The following is a 24,872-nucleotide window of genomic DNA, read 5'->3' on the forward strand; positions in this document are numbered from 1 at the left end:
CCTGGATTCCTTGCTCTGAACTCAGTCAGCCCAGTTTTCCCTCCCCCTTTCCTTAACACTCTGAATGGCGTGTGTTCGAGCCACTCACATAAGGCATGCGATGCCACCCCCTTCCAGTCAGAACAGGTATGTGGTGAGTGTCAGGAGCCAGTGATGGTGACAAAGGCTGTCTGCGGGTTGTTCCCCCGACCCTGTAAGGTCAGAGCAGCCCAGTCCTAAAACTCTCCCCCACCCTGTTCCCGTCCCACCTGCACGGCTTCACCGCCTGTTCTCTCCCCAGGGCCCTGGCATGGCAAGGAAGTTCTCCGCGCCCGGTCAGCTCTGCGTCTCCATGACCTCAAACCTGGGCGGCTCTGCCCCCGGCTCTGCAGTGTCAGCTACCTCTCTAGGGCACTTCCCCAAGTCCATGTGCCCCCCTCAGCAGTACGGTTTCCCTGCCCCCCCGTTTGGCACGCAGTGGAGCGGGACGGGTGGCCCAGCACCCCAGCCGCTTAGCCAGTTCCAGTCTGTGGGAACAGCCTCCTTACAGAATTTCAACATCAGCAACTTGCAGAAATCCATCAGCAACCCCCCAGGTTCCAACCTGCGGACCACGTAGACCCGAGGCGATCCTGGGGCAGGTTTGGGGGCAGGAGATGGAATGTGGGGGGTCGGGGGGCGTAGCCTGTATGCCAACTACTAGTGCTGCATTTAACTGGTCATTTCTTGCCAGAAAGGAATGTTTTAATCCCACTTAGAGCCCTTGGAGTGGGTCCTCTCCCCTGCCCTCACCGTCGCCTGGAGTGGGAGGAAGAGAGAGGGCCGCTGTCTTGTGTGTGCTTTTTCGTTGCCCAGACCCAGCAGTGAGCTCTTGGGAAGTCAGGTTGGTCAGAAGGCTCCTAGAGAGCTCTGGAAAAGCAGAGCTGTCTGTATTTTCAGGTGGTGAGGCTCTTCATTTTGGTAGCCACCCCAACCCCTTACTTACTCCCTCAATATAAACCACAAGACAAAAAATTTAAACTATTGGGCTCTCTCCTACCCTGTCGACCCCTACCCCCCACCCCAATCCAACCAACCTTTAGAACCCAGTGAAGACACCAGGGGAGGGATGGAGGTTTCAGCCCTTTCTTACAATAGGTCATTAGTGCTTTAAGCAAATGATACTCGCAGCTTTGACTGCAGCATTAGCAATTAGGAAAAAAATTAAGTTCCCTGCGGACATGTAACTTTGCCATCAGTTTTGATGTGGAAACACTGTGATGTATAAATGTTGTTGGACAACAGTAGTTTAAGAGTAAAATATGAAAGGCTTAAAAGGCTAGCTCTGTCCTTCACTTACTGAGATTTCACTTTTCTCCTTTGTATTTCCATTGTATTAGACAAATAAATGTGAATGTAAACTTGTACGAATCACTCTACTTGAATACTTCCGTCCTCCCAGTACCGCTTGCTGGATGCTTAGTGCCTTGGACTTCTATCGCTTCTGCCGTTGCACCAGCTTCTCGTCAGACCCTGGTCAGCGAGGGTGTGTGGAAGGAGCGCGTGGGTCCGTGTGACCCAGCAGTGGACTGTGTTGTAAGGAAACTGGAAGGGTATTTTTTTCAAGTCATTTAACAGTTTTGTAAGATGAGCAGGGTGAGAAGTTAAGTTGACATCAGTGGTTAAAGCAGAAAACTGTTTCAGGACAAGTGAGGAGGGAGGCTGTCTCCAGATCGGGCAGTTGCCAGACTGAGCGTGGCGCGACCGGTGCTGAGACGAGAGGCTGCAGAACAGACGTGCGTGAAGACGCGGTGCTTGGCCAGCGGCTGCCCTAAGCCTTACTTACCTGCGCTGGGCTTGAACACAGAAGATTGAGAAGAAATGGCTGAAGAGAAAGGAAGGGGGTGGTGGCTAGTTTTTAAGTTGGGAAATGTGATAGTGAAATGTCTCGGATGGAGAAAGTTGCTCTAAGAAAAACTTTGCCTTGCTTTCCTCTTGGTGCAAATGTACCGTGTATTTCTCAACGTGGGGTCCTGCAGTTTGTGGCAAGTGGCCCCACATCTGAAATAAGCACTGTAGGAACGGCTGCTTGTCCCTCCTCACTCCTATATAATGTCCAGAGGGTTGCAGGGTCCTAACCCCCTGGCTACCTTTGTTTCTAGAACGAAAGTGGGTATTCTCATAGAGAGAGAGGCTCCCCCCAAGTAGTAGCTGCAGCCCGCCAGTGTCACTTAGTGCTGTGCCTAGTTGTGGTGGGCAGTTCTCTTACTTTCAGAAACTTCAGGAAATCCTCTCCCATTGCCTGTTCTGGGGGTCTCTATTCTCCCAGAAGATGGGGCAAGAAGCTAGGACTCCTAATTTGGGGGTGCTGCTTCTCTCGACTCTGAGCCACGTCAGTGGCCCATCCCAGGAATCTCCCATGACAGGAAGGGCCTGGCTGTCCTGTCCTTCATTGGCCGTTTTCTTTATTAAGTCAGCCAAGGCCCCAAAGATGCAAATAAAAGCTGAGGTTTTTAGGAAGGTAAGAGATGAGAAGGGCAGGTGCTCCAAGCTTTGCTTTGAAACTTTACTTCTTCTCTGCCTGTAATCCTCGAGAAATGGTAAGAGTAAGGACAGAACAAGTAGTGCCGAGGAAATGGGAAACGGACACGCGGACAGAGGAGACAGGACTTTGTACCAAAGGAGGGAGCCAAGTGCAGCACGACTGTCTTGTCACTTTGGTTTAATGATTTTGAGGTCTCTTCACTCACATGGAAAGTAAGAACTGGTTTTATTTACTGTTGATTTTTTTCCCCTCCTGTGGATGAAATAACTGAAGCCTAGAGGAATGAACCAGTGCTACTGAACTGTTTAAATTATTTTCGTGTTAATAGTATACTTTGAGTATCTTTTTCCACATTAAAAAAATCTTTCTGAATTATAAATGTTTTCCTTACATTATTTAACAATGTACACTGTTTAAAAAAAAATAAACTGAATTCAAACCTTGGGGATTCTTGGCAGCCGTCACTCCTGTGTTTGGCACTGCGGGTTGCACTTCCTGCTTGTGGACATGTGATGAAGCCACTCAGATAAACCAAACTTGGTTTTGTTGAGCTGTGGGGATTCATTTTCAGTAGGTGCCTTTTCGTGATCGCATTAGCTCTGATACAACTTGTGTGCAGTGTATAACTGGGTTCCTATCTCCAGAAACTTTTTCAAACAGTGATTCTGACCTTAACTAAGATGCTGCAGACAAGGAGGATAGTGGTGACGACAACCAAAAGCAGAAGAAGTTTCCGCAGCTCAGGTGAGGGGTCGGGGATGCTGGGGTGGTTGAGGCCTCCTGCTGGGGCTCCTTGTCCCGGGCACCACATCACAGGCAGGCCTGGGCTCCAGCTGCCTCTGGACTGTAACTGTAAACGGCTGCTTCCATCAGAGTTTTGGTTTCCGGATACATATGAACACTGTTCACAGGACACTGGTGGAAGTGTGCACTAGCACCGTATCTTAAAAAAATAAATCATTAAAATGCTCGACACGGGGTGGCCAAAAACCTTCCGTTTGTTTTTTTAAAAGTGAAGTGCAGTAAGAAGAGGCATGCCTGTTACATTGTTACAGGGTAGGATTTAATTTTGCTTTCTTAAAAATACCTTTTCTTTGGTCTTAGGAGAAAAGGGAAGTAGTTTCATGAGCCGATGAACAATAGTGATGAAGACTGCAATCTTGCATGGCAGCGTTAGATAACGGGGGGCCCCCACAGCAAGAGGTCAGCGGTCACTCAGGAACGCACCACAGGCTGAGGTGATTTCTGTCTTCATTAACACAATAGCTTAGGAATAAAGAGTGAGGAGCCCAAGAAAAGGCACCGAGTCTCTACAGAGCTTCCCAAATGCCCGACTTGATGTGAGCAGGTGCTGAGTCCCCCAGCAGAGTTCAGGATGAAGCAGGTAGAGCCCTGAGGCAGAGTGCACTCCTCAGGCAGGACCAGTCATTTCATGACCAAAATGAAGTCCCATCAGGACAGTTCAGGAGGTGCCCTGAGCCGTGGTTAAGGTGGGTCCAGTTTCCTTTTCTTCATGTCCTGATTCTTCCTAGAGGAGTCACAATTCCCTGTGGAGGAAACTGTTCAGATGTGGCTGCAGTGACTTTAAAATCAGGAGTAAACTAACAACTGATACAATCCAGAAGCTATCAGCTAACAGTCCTGCACGACCTACTTTAAACCACAAAAGCCCACGAATGAAAACTGTTATATGAGGACAGATCCCTCCATTAATATGAGACCGAGTTGCAAGAGAAAATGTGATGGGTCTGCGTTTAACCACAGCTGTTAAATTGAGCTGAAGAGTTAGCCCTCAGGTCAGGACCTCACGGGAACCTCTGGCTTTTAAACTAGTTGTCCTCCACGTTCTTAGACTGCTGCCCCTCTGACAGGAGTCCAGACTTCTTAAAATGGAATGTCATTCTGCTTTTAAAACTCAGTGAATCACACACACCCAGGTTCCCTTTGGTGTTTGCTCCTAAAACACTTGTACCTGTGGTGTCTTGGTTAAGGCTGGAAGTTTGGAGGTGCCAGGGTCCAGATTGTGCCTGTGGATTCTGGTGGCAAAGGCTTGGTGGGATCCTGTTCTGGGTCTCCATGTGGTTCTTCAGGACCGAGATGGCAGGGGTCTCCGGTGGTTCTGGTTTCGAAAAGGTCTTGAGCACGCTGTCCTCTGCATCCATAGCCATGTCCCACATTTCAAGACTGTCTGCAAGGACAGCAGTCATGGGAAAATGTAACACAAGAGAAAAGAGCAGGTCACGAGAAGGTTCTGTATGGTGAGGGCCCCACGACGGCATCTGAGTTTCTCCCCCGGTCCTATGGAAGGACACCAGGCTTCTCCAAGACGCAGCAGAGGAGCTGCACATGCGCGAGCAGTCAACCCAGCGTCGGGCCACTCGCATCCCCTTGGTGCAGAACCAACGGGAGTGAAGATCCCTGTGCCTCTTGAGGTGAGTGTGTGGTGACCAGTGACTCACAGGCACCTGGCATGTTTACTGATTGGGCCTTAGATCACACCTCTGGCTCCGCTTACCTGGGAGCAGGTCTGTCTGGGTGAGTGGCTCTGAAGGTGAGCGGGTCCTGGGGAGGCTGGGCTTGGTAGGAGGCACCGGTGGCGGCTGTGCTGCAGAGAGAGGGGGCAGCCTGAGCTTCTGTCGTCATCGGGGGGCTGGGCAGCCTCAGGGGTGCGTGTAGAGCTGCCCGGTTACACCCCGCAGAGCCAGCACCAAGCTCAGGGCCCTGCGTCCCAGTCCCACCTACTCCTCTATATAAACTAGGGCTGAAAACACCATATTCTTCTCATCAAACTAGAGAAAAAACTGAAAAGTCTGGGTTGGAAGCTAAAGACCCAGAATAATAATTCTTACTAAGAACAGCCCCAGCACAATCCATTGTGGGCTTTTCATTAATCTCAGCTGGCCAGTGCTGAGGGGAGTTTTAAAGAACTAAACAGGAACCAAGTCCTCAGAATCTTAGAAATTTTTAAGGAGAAGCTCGGAAAAATCCGTTTTGTCTTTGTTTCTAGTCTCTGGAAGACTTCAAAGCAATCTGTCTCTACTACTCCCAGTGAATCTGGACTCTGAAAAAAACACGAGTTCATGGAGAAAGAGCTGCCAGAAGCCCCATCACCTGCACACCCAACTTTCTGCCTTACAAAGAGCTCATGTCCGGGTGGCCAGAGTGACTGAGGCCCGAGGAGGCTCTGGCACCGGGGAAGTCCAGCTCTGGTGACATCAGGGGCTGTCTGTTCTTCACCCAGGGGGAAACGCAGGGCAGGACCCGGCGCTTGGAAGCCCTGGACCCGTGTGTGCTGAGCCCTGGTCTAGACCGAACCTGCCGCTTCAGGCAGAGGTGCCCCCAGCCTCTTACCCTGGTCCGTCCTTCCAGAGGACAGAGCAGAGGTGGCAGCCTGCTGCTGTCTCTCCATCTGTTTCCGGAACTGCTGCTGCAGCTGCTGCTGCCGGAGCTTCCGCTGGAGCGTGGCTTCACTCTCCGCGGTGCCGGGGGCCAGGCTTCTGTAGCAGGAGACCAGTGAGGCGTGGGGGGGGGGTTTCCGAGTTACCTGGTCAGCAGCACACAGTTGCCAAGGGGGCTCACGGCCCTGCGTGCTGCTGAGAAGGTGCAAGTGGAGGGAGGAGCGGAGGGGGCAGGCGGCCGTACCGGGAGCTGCTCTCCGTGGCCCCCTGCGTCACGGTGTGGGGTCCAGCCAAGTGGCTCCGTCTGCATGGAGAGGTCGCCTCCTGGGTTTTAGGGGGCTCCAGGGTCGCATTCTGCTGGCAGCTGCTGTATCTGGCTTGTTCAACAGATGGTTCAAAATCTTGTCTCTTTGCGTTAGTTAAATCCACTTCAAGAGGCGGCTAATAAAGGGAGAGAATAATTTCCTTCAGTTGCTCTTGCCCCTTCCTTGAACGCATTCCACAACTCTCTGCCCTCATTCCTTCGAGGTCCTGAGAAGCTGAGACAAAGGATCCACAAGTGCACGTGACTCCAACTCTACGTGGAGTAAAACACTCCATTTTCCTCCTGTGCCATTCTGTGCTAGCACAGTTTTCATACAGAGGAGTCACAGTTCAGTTTTTATTTAGGGCAAAAAGCTCTGTAAAATCTAACTTCAATCTTTCCTTGGCAACTGGGCCTGACATACTTTCCTATGGAAATGATCATATATCATCAGTCACACTACAGAAACCCAGAGCCTGTGCTCCAGAGGCGAAGCCTCACTCAGTAATGTGAGGCTCACAGAATAACGGAGGATCAGGTTGAGACGACTACATTTGGGTAAAGATAACCTGAAAATGAAAATTACACTGTGAAATTTCTTATCTACATTGGGAAGTAAGTCAGTCAAAAAGAACTGAGCTTCTGCAGGGAGTTTCCTGGTTCCAGGCTTTCACGCCAAAGGCCCAGGTTCAATCCCTGGTCAGGGAACTGAGTCCCCACACGCCGCTGCCAAAAAAAAGAAACTTTAGGGGAAATGAGCTTATGCTAGGAAACTTGAGGATGGTATGCTCAGTGAAACAGGCCAGGAACAAAGAGAGGACTCCACTGACAAGAGGCACCGAGGGTAGCGAGAAGCAGAGACAAGGCAGATGGTGGTGCCGGGGCTGCAGGGAGAGGGAGCGGGGGTCACTGTGCAGTGGGTAGGATTTGTTTTGTAACAGCAAAGAGCTATAGACATAGGTGGTAGTGGCGAGCGCCCCATGGTAGCAGTGTATTTTGTACAACTGAACTGCGCCCTTAAAATGTCTGAGAAGGTAAATTTTATGTATATTTTACCACCACAAAAAAAATTGAAAATGAGCACTGAAAAAAATTTTAAGACAAAGCTAAATGCTGCTGAATATACAGAATAATTGGAACTCACATACTGCTATGTGCCATACTGGACAACTGTAAGTAGAACCTACTAAAACCAAGCATGCGCCCAACCCTCTGAGCTTCGCTAATAATTTCCACAGTAAATGCACGTGTGTGCACCGAGGCAGGCTCAAGAACGCTAACAGCAGCCCTATTCAGCCAAAAGCTACGAAAATCTCCAGCGTCTATTAAGTAGGATGGGAAAACCGACTGTAGACCCGTGTCACAGAAGATGCCACTACCCTCAGCACAGAGGAATCACACGTGGAGTGAAAGCCCGACACAGAACAGTTCATAATGTGAGTCCCAAAAGCAAAGAACAACCAGAACTTTCCTCAGCAGTGACGGGGCGGGGTGGCACACCCGGAGACTCCGGGAGAGGTGATGCTCGACCTGCCTACGTGGGTGTGTCTGCCCTAAAATTCATCCAGGTGAGCATTTATCACGTGTCCACTGTCTACATAGCTATGCTGTACTTTTTAACACAACACTTTTTATAAAGCACAAACCATACAATTCCATTTATATAAAGTTTAAAAGCAGGAATAAACCTGACTAAAAGACTAAAAAAAAAAGTTACTTTAAAAAGAAAAAAAGTCAGCCTTCCCTGGTGGTTCAGTAGTTAAACAATCAACTCTTGCAATGCAGGGGACCCGGGTTCAATCCCTGGTCCGGGAAGACCCCACCTGCTGAGCCTGTGCTCCACAAGAGAAGCCACCGCAGTGAGAAGCCTGTGCAAAAAGGCACGGGGGTCCCCCGTTCGCCGCAACCGGAGAAATACTGAGCACAGCAGTGAAGCTACAGCACGGCCCAAAGTTTAAAAAAAAAAAGAGAAACAGTGAATGGAGTGGGGGGGGCAGAAAAGTTCTAGAGAGCTGGTTATGTCCTGTTTCCCTAATCTGGGGTGTAGACAGCTGTGTTCACTTCCAAAAATTCACCAGGCTGTATGACTTTCGCAGCTTTCTGTGTATATGTTGTACTTCATTTTAAAAAAAGTGAAAAAATACAGTCATGTCAACAAAATCGCTGACTAGGAAGCTCCAGGCCCTCCCTCGCAGCAACACCAAGGTAACTAAACAGACGGATACCCCTGTAAGAGCTCCAGGGACCAGCCAAGAGGAGCCAGCACCCAGGCCACCGTGACACCAGAACTAAGTTAACAGCAGAGGAGGCGGGCTGCTCGCGGCCTGGCATGGGACAGCGGCCTGGCACGGGGCAGCGGCCGAGGGGGCTGCCGCTCGCTTCTCCAGGGCCCTTCCTGCCCTCCTGCACTGGCAGGCGGATTCTTTAGCACCGCACCACCGGGGGAGCTATCTGTTTCTCACTACGACTACAAAACACAGCTACAATATCCCTCATGAATACAGACGCAGAAATCCTAAACAATGTTATTAATAGCAAACTGAGTCTAATAATAGATTAAAAAGATTTTAAAAAAGGAAAGAAAGAAACGAAGTTCTGCCAATTGACACACACCTCTATGAGGGGCAGCACAAGAAAAAGACCCCTGAAGTACAGCAGAGGGAGGTGGCCGGGCAGGTGGCGGCTCTTCAGGGGCCTGAAGAACCACAGCCACACTCAGCAGGCAACGGGCATTCCCGCGCCCGACCAGTCCAGGTCACATTGGACTCCAGACCCCACTCTCCAAAGGCAGGGGCGCAGGTCACATGACACGCACCCACACAAACGGGAATCCAGCCCTTCCAGACGCAGAGCTGCAGAAGAGCGGAAGGCTGGGCCGGTGAGGCTCTGAGTGTCTGAGAGAAATGGCAGCGGGCTGAGAGGGCCCTGTGCTCCCATCTCTCAGACCTCTGCCGAGCACATCCTCTCCACCGTGGACTCTTTCATCATCCTCGGTGGTAAGTGAGCCCACTGGCCCCTGCTAGCTCTTATGTTCAAAGACGGTGGAAGTGCACGTCCCCGACCCTCTACAGAGCCGGCCTTTCGCACCCCTTTCCATCACCACATACTCAGATACAGGGGTTCAGTCACCATCCCCACTTCCAACGTACCTGGTGTGGAAGCTTGTTCAGTGACCTCAGATAGTCTTTGTCCAGAATACAGTTTCCGAGTGCGTTCCCAAAACTTCTAAGGGTAAAACAGAGTGGAAGCCGGTTGAGAACACAGCAGTGAGCAGAACAGTCGCATATCCCTGCTCCAGAGCATAGGGCGTGAGTCAGTCTTTCACAAAGCCCGCTGGCCCTTCCCGCTGCGGAACCCAAGCTCCAGGGCTAAGTTCCCTTCCCAGGGACCGCTGCGACCCCCAGTGCGTGAGCACACGCGCTCGGGCACAACCTTCACGACTAGACTTCTGTACTGAGAGGCTCAGATCCCCTACAGGCGAATTTTTAAACCAAGTTTTACCTGTATTTTTTTCTAGTAATTCAATTCTCAAAGGCATCTTGAAGCCCCAACAAGATCAAAATCCTGCTCTGTGTGATTAAGTTAATTACGTTACATGCAAATAAGAACAGTGCAGGTGCGTTACAGACAGTGAGGAAGCAACCCGTGGGCTCCTGCGGAGGGCAGGGGTGGGGAAGGCAAAGTCCAGCACAGAACAGGATCCTACCTCATGTTCCCCAAGAGGGCCTTGGAGTAAAGAGAAGCGGGGAAAGGCAGCAGGAGACGGCCGCCTGGGGCTGAGGGTTGGGGGTCCGGGGACAGCTCTGGAAGCAGCCCTGAGATCAGTGGCGCTGGCCCACCTTGGCGCCCGCCTACCTCAGCGCCCGCTTCAGCCCATCTGTTACTGCCTCCTTCCTGGCCTTTTCCAAGGACAAGGCTTTTGACTTAAGGCCTTCGCTGACACCATAGCCCACATCTTCATGATACGAGCCATCCTGGGGGCAGAAAAGGCGTTCAGGCCCCACCGTGAGGGGTTAGAGCCCATCCCTCACTGCTCTTGTCGTCATCAAGCAGTCTTGCTCAGACTGGGCGTTAGTCCTGCCAGGCCGCCTCCTGGACTGGATCTGTGCCCACACGTGCCAGGGCTCAGTGTCAAGACAGTTCTCTCTCTCCCTCTTTACATAAAAAGGCACACGTCTAACCCAGCCCAAGTCTACCGCACAGTAGAAAAGCCTTGTGGGGGACGGACAGAGTTTGGGATGGACATGTACACACTGCTGTATTTAAAATAACCAGCAAGGCCATACTGTGCAGCACAGGGAACTCAGCGCAACCTTCCGTAATAACCTAAATGGGAGACAACTGGAAACAGAGCGGGTGCCTGTGTAAAACGGCATCCCCTCTGCTGTACACCTGAAATTGACATTACTGGTCAGCTACACTCCAATATGAAAAAGTTAAAAACAAGAAAAAACCTTTGGGACACCAAGAAAAAGGAAAACTTGAAATATTATATTTAACTGATTCTAATGACTGGACAGCAAATCCTCTCACAAGTCAGGTAGAATATGCTGCTCAGCTTCCACCAAAAGCAAAGATAGGCCTGATCAAGCTGTCAGCTGACAGAGAGCTGAATATAACCGGATGATAACACTATGATCCTGAAATATAACTCAGAAGCAGTCAGAGAAATGAATCACACTGTAATGAAGCTCTTTGCAGTCCTGTGTATGTGAATTAGGGTTTCAGTCTCTGTGTGTGCACTCAGTCACGCAACTCTCTGCGACCCCACGGACCACAGCCCACCAGGCTCCTCTGTCCATGGGGCTTCCCAGGCAGGGATATTGGAGTGGGTTGCCATTTCCTTCTCCACGGGATCCTCCCGACCCAGGGATCGAACCTGTGTCTCTTGCGTCTCCTGCATTGGCGGGCGGGTTTCTTTACCACTGCGCCACCCAGGAAGCCCAAGGTTTCCAGTACTATTTACAAAAATAAGTCGGAACAGAATTAATGCTAGATGTTTAGGAATAAGTAATATTAACTATAGATATATTAACAATAGAAAAAACGCTTCATCCATCTTTATCAAGAAATGCATTTTCCATAAAATTTTATATTTTGATGTAGTTTTGCCGTCTCTTCAAAATAAACACAATTGACTCTATTGTGTGTTAATAACACCTGTAATATTAACAGTAACTCAATCCAGAAGAAATGTTTTAATAGAGAGCCTTAAGATCACTGGAAATTTACTCCCCCCTCCAAATTTTTACACATACACAAACATACACAGGCAGAGAAGTATAATAGTTATTAATAAAAAATTTTCAATCATATAAGCCAGTAGGGGACTTCCCTGGTGGTGTGGTGGATAAGAATCCGCCTGCCAATGCAGGGGACACGTGTTTGATCCCTGGTCCAGGAAGATCCCATGTGCCATGGAGCAACTAAGCTGCTCACCCGAGCCCGAGCCCCAGAGCCCACAGCCCCTGCTGCTGAGCCTGTGCGCCACCACGAGCAAAGCCGCTGCAGTGAGGAGCCCCCGCTCACCGCAACCAGAGAAAAGCCCTCGCAAAGCAATGAAGACCCAATGCGGCCAGAAAGAAACAAAGCATCACTTTGCGTTATTTAAAAGACACGCTGGTGGAGAAATGGGATGGAAATATGTATTTAAGAAGAGACAATGTAAAATTTCTGATGACTAAAGAGTAACTTGCTCAAAAAAAAAGTAGCTTGTATACATATTTTTAAAAATAGATGACAGCATGTCATCTTCCATGGTATTAATATTTAGAATCCATTGGTACATTTTAAAAAGATGTAGCAGATTTATTTTAGAACGTAGAATTTTACAATATGCCAAAAAATGCACCCTTGCAACTGTTTGTATGTGGTGAAAATTCTTAGTCACTTAAAAATGTGCAGGAAAACGAGCTCCTCAAAATTCTCTTGGGCGCCTGAGTAAGGCCGAGTGAACACACAGCCCACTCTGGCCCAGAGTCTCTGCACCCGCGCTCTCTCCCGCCGCACATCTCCCCCATCACCCTCACCTTCAGCTGGACTCGCACAAACGCACAGACGCCCACGTAGAACTTGCCATTGTTAAGGTCAACAAAATCTAGGGTGGGAAAGACAGCCAGGTGAGGGCTCCTCCTGCCGGGGACGGGGCACACCCACCCGGCCCTCAGCTGTGGCGTGTCCGGCGGGAGCCGGCAATGCCAGGAGGGCGGCACTTACCCACGTTCTGCTGAGTGATGGAGTGCGCCCAGCCATTGTAGCCAAACATCTCATTGGCCAGATTAATGACCCTGTGACCCTCGATGTAACACACCTGGAAAAAATAAAGACGAAGAAACACCTCGTTAAAATTCCTCACCGTCCAACAGTCAGCATCGCGGGCCTCCACTTTTCAGGCAGTGAACTCGCCTACCTTCTGGCCTCCTCCAGCCATGCGGCTACTGATGTACTCTGGGCCCAGCCTCTGCCTCAGGGCGTTCTGGATGGCCTGGTGTTCTTCCACTGTGTACTGGTACTGGAACCAGAAAGGGGAAACTGAACCAACATTCCTGCCATCCCTACGCTCAGATATACTGAGGATCCTATGAGCTGTTGTTCGTGTGGGCTGTCTATCAATACCAGGAACAAGGACTCCACAGGCACGCACTCCAGTAACCACTGGAGCAGTGACACGGGCACATGCTAGGCGGCCTCTGGAAAACTCCAGCCTCACTCACGAGAGAACAAGAGTGAAAAAGGCAGTGTGCTTTAGTAGTACTATGAAGATAACTTTGATTTCACAGGCTCTGGAAGGTCCTCTGGACCCCAGGCATCACTGGACCACACTGAGAACCACTGCCTTAGATGTGACTACCGTGTTACCACAATTCTCTCCAACCACAACTAGGAAACTAAGACTTCCTGTCTCAGACTCTCTCATGACATTTATGTAGACGTGAAAGAGGAAAAAACAGGGTAGGAAGCCTTGCTTCCATGTGCCCTCCAATTCAACCATTTCCCCTCCTGCACGTAGAGAGCTGCACCAGTCTCTGATTAGATTTTCGAGGCCTTGGTGGTTTTCCCCTGGCCCCATCAAAGTGCAACAATACACACAGATCTCTGGTCAGACACATAGGATGTGGGTGGACAAAGCAAGAATCTCCCTTATATGCACAGAGTATCTCCATAAACCCCAGAAACTTTGGATGCCTCCAAAAAGAGAGATCCAAGTGTCATGGAGACAGGACTGACAGGAAACACTGGGACTTTTTACAGAGTCTGCTCCACTTGGAATGTTACAGCAAAAACAATTTACATCTAAATGTAGCCCCCAGCACTGCTGAAGCTCCCTCAGAGCTCAACAGAGACGCCCAAATAACGTCTCTAGGTGAAAATAACAGCTTCCATGTATCTGATGGCGCCGCACACACTGCTTCCCCAGACCATCTTGGTTTTCACTCAACCTCATCCCTTCCAGGGAGGAGGACACACTCACCTGACCAAAGCATAGCACAGGGCTGCCCCCAGCAGGCTGGCTGCCACGGCCTCCAAGGACTGCTTCCGCAGTCCCGGACATGCTGGTTCAGGCCGACTCTAAATAAACAGGACAGCAAAACAGAGATCTGAAAAAACGCTAGTGGTGAAAAGCAAGTCTCCGCTACAATCAGATGAAGTCACTTTCTCCACACGCCTTAAACACAGGCCAGGGGCACAGTTCCTCAATGCCTGGCTGTCTCCGAATAGGCCTCTGAACCCCTCAGGGCCTGCTTCTACCTTTCTGCTGAGTTCTGCCAGCGTGGCGCTGCTACTAAAGATGATTTTTGCAGGAAGAATGTGTTATATGTTACAATTACAATGCTTGCAATAGAAAAAGTCAAAACTACAAAAGCACGCTAGGAAAAAGCCAATAACCAGCTTATGATCACCAACTACAGGAGCATCGTGACCTTGACCTCTGTAGGGTCAAAGAGGAAACATAAGCCGCAGCAGCTGAACTGTCATGGACCCTGATGCCGTGGAAGAGTCACGTGGCACGGAAGACCCCGTGGCCAGAAAGGACACAGCACTGAGCCACCCATGGTCCCCGTGGCTTCGTTATCTCCCGGGACCTTGTTCAGGCCCCACCCCAGGCCGACTGACTCAGAAACCAGCCCACCCAGCGATTCTGACAGCTCCAGGCTGAGTGCCAACGTGTCAGACTGAGCCCACGCTATGTGCAGGCTGGCAGTGCACAGCCTTACCTTGGGAGGCCCCGCCCCTGCCGCACACCCAGCAGATTCCAAGTGGGGCCTCAGCGGACCTGCGCATGAATCCTCGGATTACCTATAGAGCCACAAATCTGTGACCGTCAAGTAGTATATGATTCCACACATGGCATCACACTACAGTGTTTAAGAGCTCACATTCCTAATGCTGACTTCTGGCTCCATCACCCATAAGGTCTTGACCAAGAGAAGTATCACATAAGCTCTCCAATGACATTTCATCATCTGGAAGATGGAGATAACAATAGTACCTACACTTCCTAGGAGTTCTGTAAAGATTAAGTGTGAAACTGCACGAAACTGCATCAATGCAACTAGAGACGATCATAGTTAAGTGAAGTCAGAAAGAGCAAGATAAACACCATATGATATCACTCACATGTGGAACTTAAAATAAGACACAAATGACGCTATCTATGTAACAGAATCAGGAACAGAGAACTGACAGGTAGTTGCCAAGAGGGAGGGGGTTGTGGGGGGCGGAGAGTGGGAGGCTGGGGTTAGCAGATGTAAGACTTTTCCATACAGACTGGATAACAATAAGGTCCTACCGTACAGCCCAGGAAACTATGTTCAGTATCCTATGATAAACCATAATGGAAAAGAATATTTTAAAAATGTATATATACGTATCAGTGAATCAATTTGCTGTACAGCAGTAATTGACACAACACTAAATCCACTGTACTTCAATTTTTAAAACCTGCCTTAGAAGAGTGCCTGGCACATATGAGGTATTAAATAAACGTTCACTACTGCTGAGTGCTTGTTAATTTCTTTCTGTACATTATGAAAATGCAGAACTGTTTAAATGATCATAAAATGTTACCTTTCAGCTAAAAAATGATAAATTTATCTATAATCTTGCACTAAAAAGAGTGGCCTAGTCAATAATTAGTGTCTAAAATTGTTAAATCAAAAAAGAATGCAGTGACAATATTATTAGAATGTGACTGTGAATGCCAGAGAAGACAGTTGAAAGGATGAAACGCCCCTGAGGAGTGGTGCCCGTGTTAGCAACAGTGCAGCAAGGCTCGTCTTTTTAAAGATGAAAATTTTAGTGCTGTTTCCTTTTCAAATACATACATGTGTTAAACAAAAATTGAAAAAGCAGGGGTCAGCAAACTTCTTCCATAACGGGTCAGGGAGCAAATGGGTTAGGTTCAACAGGTTACACAGTCTCTGTCACTACTTCACCTGGACACCGTCGCATGAGAGCAGCCCGTGTCGGGTCACAGTGGGGGGTTCTGACAAAACGTGGTCCGCAGGAGAAGGGAACGGCAACCCACTCCAGTATTCTTGCCTGGAGAACCCCATGAACACTATGAAATGGCAAAAAGATATGAAACTGAAAGATGAGCTTCCCAAGCCAGTAGTGTCCAATATGCTCCTGGGGAAGAGCGAAGACAAAGCTCCAGAAAGAATGAAGACGTTGAGCCAAAATGGAAAGGACACCCAGTTGTGGATGTGTCTGGTGATGAAAGTAAAGTCTGATGCTGTAAAGAACAAGATTGCACGGGGACCTGGAAAGTTAGGTCCTTAAATCAAGGTAAACTGGACGTGGTCATATGAGGTGGCAAGAGTGAACATCGACATTTTAGGACTTAGTGAACTAAAATGGACGAGAATGGGAGAATTTAATTCAGATGACCATCGGCAAGAGTCCCTTAGGAGAAATGGAGTAGCCCTCAGTGTCAACCAAAGTCCGAAATGCAGTACGTGGGTGCAATCTCAAAAACGACAGAATGATTTTGATTTGTTTCCAAGACAAAATGACTCAACCTCACAGTAATCCAAGAAAACCAACAAGGACCAGTTACTGTACAGCACAGGGAACGTTGCTCAATATTCTGTAATAACCTAAATGGTAAAAGAATTTGAAAAAGAACAAATACATGTATATGTATAACTGAATCTCTTTGCTGTCCACCTAAAACTAACACAATATTGTAAATCAACTATGCTCCAATATAAAATAAGAATTTTTAAAAACAATGAAAACCAAAAAGAAAGAAACAAAAACTTAACCACAAAAGAGGTGGCAGCTGTGGCCTGCAGGTCAGTGTGGCATCCCCAGTGGCAAAGCAAGCTATGAGGGCCACAGGCCAATGTGGTCCAGGACAGAGCTCCAAGGACTTAAACAGGACACTTCCTGAACCTCTCTGGGCCCCAGTTTTCTCATCTGCAAAAGGGAATATTAATAAGACCACCCTCAAAAATGTACCCTATTAAATGATGTGGCAATAACAGCATAATCATAATCCTACCAGACTTTTTGGCGGAAACTGCTAGGATGACGGTTCAAACAAAACGCAAAGGGTCTAAACTAACCAAATCCAATTTGAAAACCAAAGAAGCTGCTGACCCACACTGCATGACTTCAGGACCTACTATACTTAAAACACTGTGAGGGTGGTGGGGAGCTTCCCTCTTAGCTCAGTGGTAAAGAATCTGCCTGCCAATACAGGAGGTACGGGTTCGATCCCTGACCTGGGAAGATCCCACGTGCCGTAGAGTAACGGAGCCTGTGGCCACAGCTATCGAGCCTATGCTGTAGAGCCCGGGGGCCGCAGCTGCTGAAGCCCCCAGGCGCTAGGCCCATGCTCCCCGACGGTGAGGAGCCTGCGCACCGAAGCAGAGAGAGCCCACTCATGGCTGGACAAAGGCTCAGCAGCAGCGAAGACCAGCAGCCAGAAACAGCCAACAACGTAAAAACCACCACAGACCAGCGGAGGGGACGGACACACTGGAGCAGAGGAGGGTCCAGAAGGCAACCGCCATCTGAGCTCCAACCAAGGCGCCAGTGCAGTCCAATGGCATTTTCAACAAGCGATGCTGGAACAACTGGAGATCCGTATGAGCAGAACACTTAATATTTTTCACAAAATAATTCTTACACCGTTCACAAAAACTGGAGATGGATTTTAGCCTAGACATAAAAGCTAAAACTAAAACTTCTACAAGAAAATACAGAAGTATATCTTCACAACCTGGAGGTAGCCAAGATTTCTTACTTATGACCTAGAAACCAATAATTATTAAAGGGGAAAAAAGAGACAAATATGACTACATCAAAATGTAAAACTCTAAGAAAATGAATGGGCAACCGCAAAGACCGATATCCAGGATATAAAAAGGACACATAAAGAACTCCTACAACTCAAAAGTAAAAAGACAATTAACCCAATTTTAAATGGGCAAAAGATTTGCGCAGGCACTTCTCAAAGGAAGATATAAACTGTCAATAAACACAGAAGAAAGTGCTCAGCATTGTTAGTAATCATGGACTAAAATTAAAACCAACCACGACACACCGCTTTTCACCCACCAGAATGGCTAAAAATAAAGGCTGACAACACCAAAAGTTGGCAAGGATGTGAAGCACCCAGAACGCTCACGCGCCGCTGACGGCTGTAAACATAGGGTACTCTTCACGGAAAAAGAATGGCTTGAACATGAAGCCAAGCACCCCAGAGGGCAGGGGGGATGGCCTTCAGACAGATGTCCTCCACTGCCCACCACAGTTGCGGGCATCTGAAATAAAGCAAGCTTTCCACCAAACCTGGCCTGTTTATTGACCTTTTGAGCGGTGAGCAGCCAAACCCCACCTTCCACGCCCTTTCAGTAAGATTTTGGCGCCCAATTTGGGGCTGGCTCCGGCTGGCTGCTGTGCTTTCATGGCACCAGGCTCTCCTGGGTCTTCCAGAGGAGAGCTGTGGCCGTAACGGTGTATCCACCTGCTCGTGGTGAGCAAGCCCGAGTAGGGCATTTGGGGGATGTTCAGTAGCTGCCAAAACCTTTTGCTTTGAGGATCCTCCCTCTGCTAGGCACTGGCTGCCAACGTACATTTTTCCTTGGTGGAATAAAACTTACATTTGTGACAAGCTGATGAGCTCTAAGACCAGGGAAGACCACCGGTGTGCACACGGGCAACCTTCTCATTTGTGAGTGCTAGTAACTCAGACGGAAAAGCATCTGCCTGCAATGCAGGAGAACCGGGTTCGATCCCTGGGTTGGGAAGATCCTCTGGAGAAGAAAACTGCAACCCACTCCAGTATTTCTTGCCTGGAGAATCCCATGGACAGAGGAGCCTGGTGGACTACAGTTCATGGGGTTGCAGAGTTGGACACGACTGAGCGACTCACACACACAGTGCTATGTGGGCGTTCTTGACAACTGGTTCTGATGTCCAACTATGAGGACTGTTCTGGGGAAGTGTGTGTTTGCGACTCCATACTGGCCACCCTCAAAGAAGGTTTCTGACAGATCTGTCGATTGGTATGTGAGTGTGTATTCCATCTGTGTGACTGGTATTCTTGTTGCCTTATGTAAAATGGAAATTCAGGTTCAATTCATTAAGAAAACTTTTACCTGGAAAATTGTGACTAAAGAAAGATGATTTTTTTTTTTTTGATCATGTATGGCAAAAGTATTCTTTAGACTCCAGAGAAGATAGGTTAAAATGGATCTCTTAAAATTCAAAAAAAGCCGGTTCTCCTTACATATACAGTTAGGAAAAGCTAGCTTGATAAAATGCTTTTTTCAGACCCTGAGGAAACAAAAATAAGCTTAGGGGCAAATTTGAGGTTAACACTTATCATGTCCCTGAAATACAAACATAGTCCATGTTGCTTGGAACTCCAGCCTTGGATTACTTGTGAAACTTCAAGCTAAGGAAAAAAAAAAAAAGGAAAAAATCCTTTTAAAATTGAGTTATGTAAATTTGGTTATTCTATCATCCATAAACTGGTAAGATTAATCACAATGCCTAATTCATGAAATGTAACAAGAGGAGACGACGAGATCTCTGCTTGGATGTCTGCATGTCTCAGGATGTGTTTTTGTCTTTGGATGATATTGCTGAGGTTAATTTGTAAAGAAGCTCTACTTAACTGGCTTAAAAAAATATAAGTGCTTACAGATCAAACAAATCTAAATTTACCTACTTTTGTCTTCTTATAAAACCAAGAGGAAAACTAAAGATGTTTGGGTTTATTAAACATACATGTACTATTAAAAAAATTATGCTATTAAAAGTGTATGTTTTTTGAGGTTATGGGGTACGATCTTAAGTTTGCCAATCAGAAAATGCTGGTATAACATTTCAATTACCTGTTTCTTGGTTTTGTTATGGTTTCAAGTGTTAACAACTGTGATGCGTAAAAATAATAAGGAAAGCATTTTGGTATGTAAAAACAAGAAAACATGTTGGCAAAAAAAGGTATACAAAAATAAAAATATTTTTATTGAAAAAAATGGTAATAATTTTGTCCTACAGCTGTTTCTGGATAGGGAAAATATAGGACTAATGTATTCAAATCCAAAAAAAATGATAAAAGGTTCATTATAAAATTTTTTTGAAAAAAATTTATGTTGTAAGATTAAGATTAGACTAAATTTAATTAGGTATATAAATTTTGCTATTAACAGTAAACTGATAAAAGACTAACTTTCCTTTTCTTCCTCTCTGTTAAAAACGCAAAGTTCTGCTGGAATATTGATCTGATTTTGGTAACAGACACTCAATAGAAAGTAACTGCCTTGTTTCTAATGATACTTTTGACACTAAGGTTCAGGATGGAAAGACCGTCTAGCAATGTCGTCACAAAATCCCTGCAGGTGTGACCGCAGCCATGAAATTAAAAGACGCTTGCTCCTTGGAAGAAAAGTTATGACCAATCAAGACAGCTTATTAAAAAGGAGAGACATTACTTTGCCAACAAAGGTCCGTCTAGTCAAAGCTATGGTTTTTCCAGTGGTCATGGATGGATGTGAGAGTTGGATTATAAAGAAAGCTGAGCACCAAAGAATTGATGCTTTTGAACTGTGGTGTTGGAGAAGACTCTTGAGAGTACCCTGGACTGCAAGGAGATTCAACCAGTCCATCCTAAAGGAAATCAATCCTGAATGTTCATTGGAAGGATTGATGCTGAAGCTGAAACTCCAATACTCTGTCCACCTGATGCAAAGAACTGACTTATTTGAAAAGACCTTGATGCTGGGAAAGATTGAAGGCAGGAGGAGAAGGGGATGACACAGGATGAGATGGTTGGATGGCATCACGGACTCAATGGACATGAGTTTGAGTAAACTCTGGGAGTTGGTAATGGACAGGAAAGCCTGGCATGCTGCAGTCCACGGGGTCACAAAGAGCTGGACACGACTGAGTGACTGAACTGAATGCTGTCACAGGGTATAACTACTCATGATGCGTAGGACTGCTGGCTTTAAGTTTAATGCTTGAAGGGGGCAGGGGATTGCCCCCCACCCATGTCCTCTGCTTGCTTTTTGTCTGTGGAAAATTCAAAGAATAAGTTTAATCAGAAAAGTGAAAAATGTGGAAACAAAGGAAAACAGTTGAAGGAGACTAAATAATGTAGTCATGAAGCATAGTCAGGACCTTTAGCTCTTTCTCAAGGACTATAGGTAATGCTTTGAAGCATATCCTATGAGCTGTCTTACAGATACTAAAACACCAGGTGCAGAAGTTAACTACTTGATGGCCAGACTGAACCCAGGACTTAAGCTGCCACAATTCCGAGAACTAACTGCAAAGAAATGGGAACAAGTGCACCCCAGAACTGAAGATTAATTGTGCCTAAAACAACCAAGATGATGCTAGGAAGACCAGTGATGACCAATTTGAAGATGACTAAGAGATGACTCTGTTTCTGCATGTAGCCCGCACCGCACCCCCTCTAGCTCTAGCTATAAAAGCTCTCATCCCTTGCTTGTGGGGGCAGGGGTGCAGAGTCAGTCTTTGGACAGATGTCCACCACACTCCCCCTCAGTTGCCGGCATCTGAATCAAAGCAAATTTTCCTTTCCAGCAACCTGGCCTGTCTATTGGCTTTTACGTGGTGAGCAGATGGACCTCCCGTCACACACACATTCGTGTTATCATGAATGAGCCACCTTTCAAAGCTTAAAACTTTAGTCTGTAAACATGGGGGAGCAGTGGAAATTCTAAGTTGAGAATTATACGATATTTTCACCCGGAAATGTTCCTTGTCATCAGTGAATAACTGCAGGAGAGCACAGCTGGAGTCTACATTACAACAGTCAGCAGAGGAAAGGACAGAGGCTCGACCAAAGTGACAGCCACAGATGACAGGTAAGATGGACTCTGTACGTGCATCACTGAGGCTCAGTGATCAGTGAAGTGCTGACTATGAGGATAAAGACTAGCAAGACTAGATACCAAAATTTTTTATTTTCAGTTATGTACATGCTGCTCGCTTGTAGAACTTTTCTTAAATTTAGCAAGAGTAGAAAAAGCATTATTTAAGTAAGAAGAAAAAAGATAGCAAAATGTCCTCTCTTTCTTTAAACCTGACACACCTCACTATACTCTAAACAGAATTAATCTTAAATTTCCACAGCATTTAGACAGACATCACAGCACACAGGTTTCCCAGGTAGCTCAGGGATAAAAACTGGCCTGCCAATGCAGGAGACGCAAGACACATGGGTTCCATCCCTGGGTCAGCAAGATCCCCTGGAGGAGGAAACAGCACCCCGCTCCAGTATCCTTGCCTGGAGAATCCCATGGACAGAAGGCCTGGCGGGCCACAGAGTCAGACACGACTGAACACACAGCCCAGATAACACTATAATCCATTCTACTGCTGAGAACACAGGGGCCGTATACTAACTACTGACTGGATCTCCAGGACTTAGCATAGTCCCTACCCAACTTATAGAATAAAGAGAATGGTAGCTTTATTTTAGCTCTTCTCCACTTCAAAACTGCCAGGGCTTTATTAAAAATGAATACCATGTGTGGATAAAAGTCACAGAAATGGAATGAGCTTCTGAGTAATTAAACTGGTCACAGAGTCCACTCTCACTGGTAGCGCGATCTGTTCTACAGGCACTCTGAGCACGGGCTGACCCAAGACCCAGCCACTGCTCCTGCCGAAACACGGCTAGGTCCCTGACAGCGGGACCCTCCAGTTGCTTCATTTCCATCAACCAGTCAGTAGGAAGCCTTGCTCTGCACGTTTCAATTAAAGGCACCCTATGTAAGTAAGACACAGTGCTGATTCCTTAACACTGAACTCACAGGGGACAGCACCTAACTCACACCTGAACAAAGCTCATTGGAAAGACGCCTGCCTTTCTGCATCAAGTTTGCAGGACCTTCTAGACAGGGGTGGACTTGGGAGGGCGTTATACTAAGTAAGTCAGAGAGAGGACGATCAACACCATGTGATGTCACTCACAGGTGGAACTGAAACAACACAACAAACTAGTCAACAAAAGGGAAGCAGACTCACTAGTGAGCTCAGTGGTGGTACCAGCGGGGGAGGGAAGGAGGAAGGGGCAAGGCAGGGGTAGTTGGAAAACGAGGGTTGTTACACAACCTTATGTGCACGATCTCCTGCGAGCGAAACTGGAAAATTGTAAAGAATTACAGAATTAAAGAATCTTTCAATCATTTTTTAAAAAATGTGCTAAAGAAACAGTGGAATCACGAATAAAAAGTTTAAACTGGCACTGAAGGACAACGAGGCCGCTGGTTTACAGTCCGAAACAAGCAGGCAGAGGTGAGGCCTGCCGGACTTCGGCAGGGACAGCGCGAGGGTCACCCAGCACACCAGCCAGGCGCCCTGAGCACTGGTTCTGTTAGGGGACCGGTCCGTGAACACACAAAACACCGAAGACGCGCTAGGTCTGCTTGGATATGAGCTCCCCCGTCCCCCGGCTCTGCTACATCATCCGTCCGCTCATGTCCAGCCCACCTGGTGCCCATCACTGGACGGCCGGCCTGGCGGCGTCTCCAGCGAGCCCCGCACACGAAGGCTGCTTTGCCCGTGACCGCCAAGGGTCCAGGAGTGCCGCACTGAGAACAGAAAATTGTACAAACCTTCCCGAAGCAACCGGACCCGAGGCTGCCGAAACGCCTGAGCCGGGCCCGGAGCTTCAGGATGGGGGAGAATTTAGATTTCAGAGGTTTGTGCCTCGGTCTGTGAGTCCCCGGGGGGAACAGACCTTAAACGGGCTCGGAGACCAAAAAGCGCAAAAGCCCAAACGCCCATCAGTTAACGGAGAAAGAAAGCAAGGTTCCCCCTCGACGAAACGCCGCCGAGCGGCCGAGGACCGAGGAGCGCCGACCCGGGCCGGACCAGGTGAGCCGCGTCCGCTAACGAGCTGGCGGGGCTCTGGGCGACCCACACGCTCCGCACCAGCGGCGACTGCGGCCCGGCCCGGCGAACGCGCCGAAGGCGCGCAGCGGGTCTCTTCAGACCGAGGGATTCCACCGTGTTTGGATCCTGGCTCGGTTGTTTGAAAGCGCCACAAGGGCTGACTACACGCTGACCTGTCAAACCCCGCCGAGACGCCAACGCCTTCCGGGCCGCAGCCGCTGCCGCCTGGGGCCCGTCGGCGGACCCGCCCTCGGTCCCCGCCCCGGGCATCACTGACCCCGCGGTCCCGGCCCTGGCCGCCCGCTCGCTCGCCCGGCCCGGCGCCCTCACGGCTTATCACACACCGCTGGGCGCGGGACCGCTAAGCCGGGACCCGCGAGGCGAGCTCCCGCCCGGCGGCGACTCCACTTACGCGCCTCAGCCGCGCAGAGCGGACAGGGCTCTGTTCAGACTGAACGCGCAGAAACTCGCTGGGGCACGGCCGCCTGGAGACTCCTGGGAAGAAGGTCTGGGGAGACCGCGCGGACGGAGGAGGCCTGAACGTGCGGAAGGGCACTAAGCACGGCAGCGCAGAGGACTCTGGGAAGAAGGTCTGGGCGTGACCACACGAGCGGAGGCTGTCTGACCGTGCGGAAGGGCCCTAGGCACGATCCGCAGAGGAACCTGAGGAAATCAAGGCGAGACCACGCGCCGAAAGGCGATAGGCACTGCCGCGCAGAGGATCCTGGGAAGAAGGTCTGGCAGAAACAGCGACAGCGGGGGGTGGCTTCAACACGCAGAAGGGCGCTTGAACGGCCGCGCAGAGGACTCTGGGAAGAAGGTTTCGGAGACACTGCAACGGAGGAGGAGGCCTGAGGGGCACGCAGAGGACCATGGGAAGAAGGTCTTGGCGACAACGCCCCGAGGCTGGGCGGCCCGAACCCGATCCTGCTTAGGATGGCTGAGCAGAGGACTGTGGGAACGGAGTAGGTCCAACTGAACTCTCCCCGGACCACTGTGGGGCATAGGAAGAGGAACCGCGAGTCAAGTCAGCAGATGGGAGCAGAGCCATCTGTTGAGAGCCGTCAAGCAAGGTGGCAGTGCGACCCGAACCTCCGTGCCGGCCGCTCGGCTCCCGCATGCCCTGCGCCGCCGTGTCCTCTGCTGCCCCCTGGCGCCCTGCGAGCTCGCGGCACCGACCTCTGCGCCCCAAGCCCAGCAAGGACTGCGCGGGTTGCTTGGCGCCCCCGGTGCATCCAGGCTGCTGTGGTCGTCAGAGCCCGGCAGGGACTGCAGGGGG

At 49.0% G+C, this 24,872-nt stretch overlaps 2 protein-coding genes and 1 long non-coding RNA gene across 51 annotated transcripts in view; 2 read left to right on the forward strand and 1 right to left on the reverse strand.

The window, feature by feature from the left end:
• Window positions 1–2,949, forward strand: part of WNK1 (WNK lysine deficient protein kinase 1) — a 128,784-nt gene extending 125,835 nt beyond the window's left edge. For all 42 annotated transcript variants that reach the window (XM_042247675.2, XM_027968019.3, XM_027968018.3 and 39 more), the window contains one exon: window positions 281–2,949. In XM_042247675.2, coding sequence (XP_042103609.1) covers window positions 281–598 — 318 coding nt within the window. In that variant the 3' untranslated portion in view covers window positions 599–2,949. The remainder of the gene's footprint in view (window positions 1–280) is intronic.
• Window positions 2,664–24,103, reverse strand: RAD52 (RAD52 homolog, DNA repair protein). Of its 8 annotated transcripts, XM_027968036.3 has the most exons (12): window positions 24,006–24,103; window positions 13,677–13,774; window positions 12,615–12,716; window positions 12,422–12,515; window positions 12,235–12,302; window positions 10,061–10,179; window positions 9,355–9,430; window positions 6,146–6,342; window positions 5,855–6,000; window positions 5,019–5,108; window positions 4,476–4,691; window positions 3,545–4,050 (listed from the first exon to the last, which is right to left on the reverse strand). In XM_027968036.3, exons 2-12 carry the CDS (start codon window positions 13,755–13,757, stop codon window positions 3,989–3,991), a joined length of 1,251 nt encoding a protein of 416 aa, XP_027823837.1. In that variant the 5' UTR covers window positions 13,758–13,774; window positions 24,006–24,103; the 3' UTR covers window positions 3,545–3,988. The 8 variants fall into 8 exon arrangements, with proteins under 8 accessions (XP_060269489.1, XP_060269493.1, XP_060269490.1 ...); XM_060413506.1 differs by having other exon boundaries at window positions 2,664–4,691; XM_060413510.1 differs by having other exon boundaries at window positions 2,664–4,691; window positions 23,938–24,103.
• LOC132659498 (uncharacterized) lies at window positions 4,612–6,371 on the forward strand. Its single transcript, XR_009600029.1, has 2 exons — window positions 4,612–4,935; window positions 5,511–6,371. It is a non-coding gene; the product is annotated as an uncharacterized LOC132659498 (long non-coding RNA).
• Window positions 24,104–24,872: the final 769 nt, after the last annotated feature.

Source organism: Ovis aries, chromosome 3 (assembly GCF_016772045.2).
Source record: "Ovis aries strain OAR_USU_Benz2616 breed Rambouillet chromosome 3, ARS-UI_Ramb_v3.0, whole genome shotgun sequence".
Lineage (NCBI taxonomy): Eukaryota > Metazoa > Chordata > Mammalia > Artiodactyla > Bovidae > Ovis > Ovis aries.